General features: G+C 45.7%; 1 protein-coding gene across 1 annotated transcript in view; it reads right to left on the minus strand.

The window, feature by feature from the left end:
• Positions 1-2500, minus strand: part of LOC123515336 (dipeptidase 1-like) — a 139072-nt gene that overhangs the window by 37480 nt on the left and 99092 nt on the right. Inside the window, exon 4 of the mRNA XM_045273840.1 lies at positions 985-1141. Within this exon, the coding sequence (XP_045129775.1) occupies positions 985-1141 (157 nt within the window). The remainder of the gene's footprint in view (positions 1-984; positions 1142-2500) is intronic.

The raw sequence follows: 2500 nt of genomic DNA on the forward strand, positions 1-2500 counted from the left end.
AGGTACGGCGATGGGAGAGAGAGAGAGAGAGAGAGAGAGAGAGAGAGAGAGAGAGAGAGAGAGAGAGAGAGAGAGAGAGAGAGAGAGAGAGAGAGAGAGAGAGAGAGAGAGTGTTTCGGCATGGAATGGTGGAGAGAGAGAGAGAGAGAGAGAGAGAGAGAGAGAGAGAGAGAGAGAGAGAGAGAGAGAGAGAGAGAGAGAGAGAGAGAGAGAGAGAGAGAGAGAGAGAGAGAGAGAGAGAGAAAGAGAGAAACACAGACACACACAGACACACAGAGAAACAAACAGAACACAACACACAAGAACACACATACACACACACACACACACACACACACACACACACACACACACACACACACACACACACACACACACATAGATCAGTCCATAAACATATATTGCCCACAACCAAATATTACAATTGCAGAAGGACTTTTAAGATATGCTCCATCAAAATATTTTCCACACGAACTTGTAAATGGTTTAATCTTCTCGTTTTCTTTCCTCTCTCGTTCTTCTCTTCTCTTCCTCTAACTCCTATTCTTGGTTCTTCACATGTCTTTGCCGTAGGATTTTCTCATCTCATTTAGTCTATTTTTTTTTCACAGCATCAAACTCCTCCTATCTCTCCTCTAACTCTCCTCCACCTTATCTACAAATCCTCCATTTCTCCTCTCACATAAACACACATAAAAAACGCCCATTTATACACTCAAACCAATGAAACACCCAAGCAAGTCAAGGTATTTCACACACACACACACACACACACACACACACACACACACACACACACACACACACACACACACACACACACACTCACCTGTCCAGCCACATTTCCCGCCAAAAGTAGAGTCAAACTTCAAACGCATAAAAACGTCCATTTATACTTACAACCCTATGAAACGCCCAAGGAAGTCAAGGTATTTCGCACACACACACACACACACACACACACACACACACACACACACTCACCTGTCCAGCCACCTTCCCCTCCAAGAGTCTGGGTAGATCAGTGTGTGACCAGTTGCTGATGGACCAGGGCTGTACTCCTTTTAAAGACTCGTTAAGCTTCAGTTTCTCCAGTTGGTTGTGAATGAAGCTTCTTATGTTCCAAGGCAGGTCGTTGTGGCTGTAGAGGAGAGACGTGAGGTGTGAGTTAGGAGTGGAGGAGAGTGGAGGAGAGTGGAGGAAAGGTGAAGGAGAGTGGAGAAGTGGACAAAGGGGACATGAATGCAGTTCTTATCAGATTTAGGAAAGAAATGGGAAGAAACTGGTTTTCCAACAGAATGGTTAATGAGTGGAGCGGTCTCAGTGGTCATGTAGTCAGGGGTGAGTCAATAGGGAGCAGGTTAGATAAGTTGATGGATGGGTATGATAGATGGAATTAGGTAGCTTAAACACACAGGGACTGCCTCGTATAGGACTGGCGGCCTCTTGCATCTTCCCTCCTTTCTTATGTTCTTGTGATCTTAAGTGGAGAAAAGGTGGAGGAAAAATGGGGAGAATGAAGGAGAGATATAGGAGTGGTGAAGGAGAGTGGAGGAGAGTTGAGTAAAGGTGGGGAGAATAGAGGAGAGATGGAGGAGTGGTGAAGGAGAGTGTAGGAGGAGAAAGGTGGAGTGGAGAGTGGTGAAGGAAAAGGAGAGGTGGAGAATAGAGGAGGTGGAGGAGGTGGAGGAGTGGTGAAGGAGAGTGGAGGAGAGTTGAGTAAAGGTGGAGGAGAATGGAGGAGAGATGGAGGAGTGAGGTGTGAATTAGGAGAAGTGGAGGAGTAGTGGAGGAGAGGTGGAGAAGAGTGGAGAAAAGTGGAGGAAAGGTGGAGGAGGTGGAGGAAAGATGGAGGAAAAGGTGAAAGAAAGGTGGAGGAGAGTGGAGGAAAAGGAGGAAGGGTGGAGGAGGAAAAATAAAGAGAAGTCATTGTGGCTGTGGAAGAGGCGTGAGGTGAATGGAGGAGAGGAGGAGGAGAGTGGAGAAGAGTGGAGGAAAGGTGGAGAAGGTGGAGAAAAAGTAAAGAGAGATCGTTATGGCTGTGGAAGAGGCGTGAGGTGTACGTTAGAAGTGGAAGACAAGTGGAGGAGAGGTGGAGGAAATTGAAGGAAAGTGGAGGAGAGGTGGAGGAAAGTGGAGAAAAAGTGGAGGAAAAATAAAGAAAGGTTCTAGATGTTGGGAGATTTGAGTTGAAGTTTTATTTGTGGATGTAGAAAGGAGAAGTGGATGAAAAGTGGAGGAAAAGTGGAGGAGAAGTGGAGGAAAGGTGGAGAAGAGAGGTGGAGTAGGTGGAGTAAAAATGAAGAAAGGTACTAGAGGTTGAAAGAATTGAATCGAAGTGTATTTTGTGAATGGGTAAAATATTTGCGGCTTTGGAAGAGAGAAAGAGAGAAGGAGGAGGAGAAGTGGAGGAAAAGTGGAGGAAAGGGGAAGAAAAGATGGAGGAAAAGTAAACAAGAGAGAAAATAAAAGTGTTAGGTGTGGATGGTTGAATGAAGTG

The sequence above is a fragment of the Portunus trituberculatus genome, chromosome 5 (assembly GCF_017591435.1).
Source record: "Portunus trituberculatus isolate SZX2019 chromosome 5, ASM1759143v1, whole genome shotgun sequence".
Classification (NCBI taxonomy): Eukaryota; Metazoa; Arthropoda; class Malacostraca; order Decapoda; family Portunidae; genus Portunus; species Portunus trituberculatus.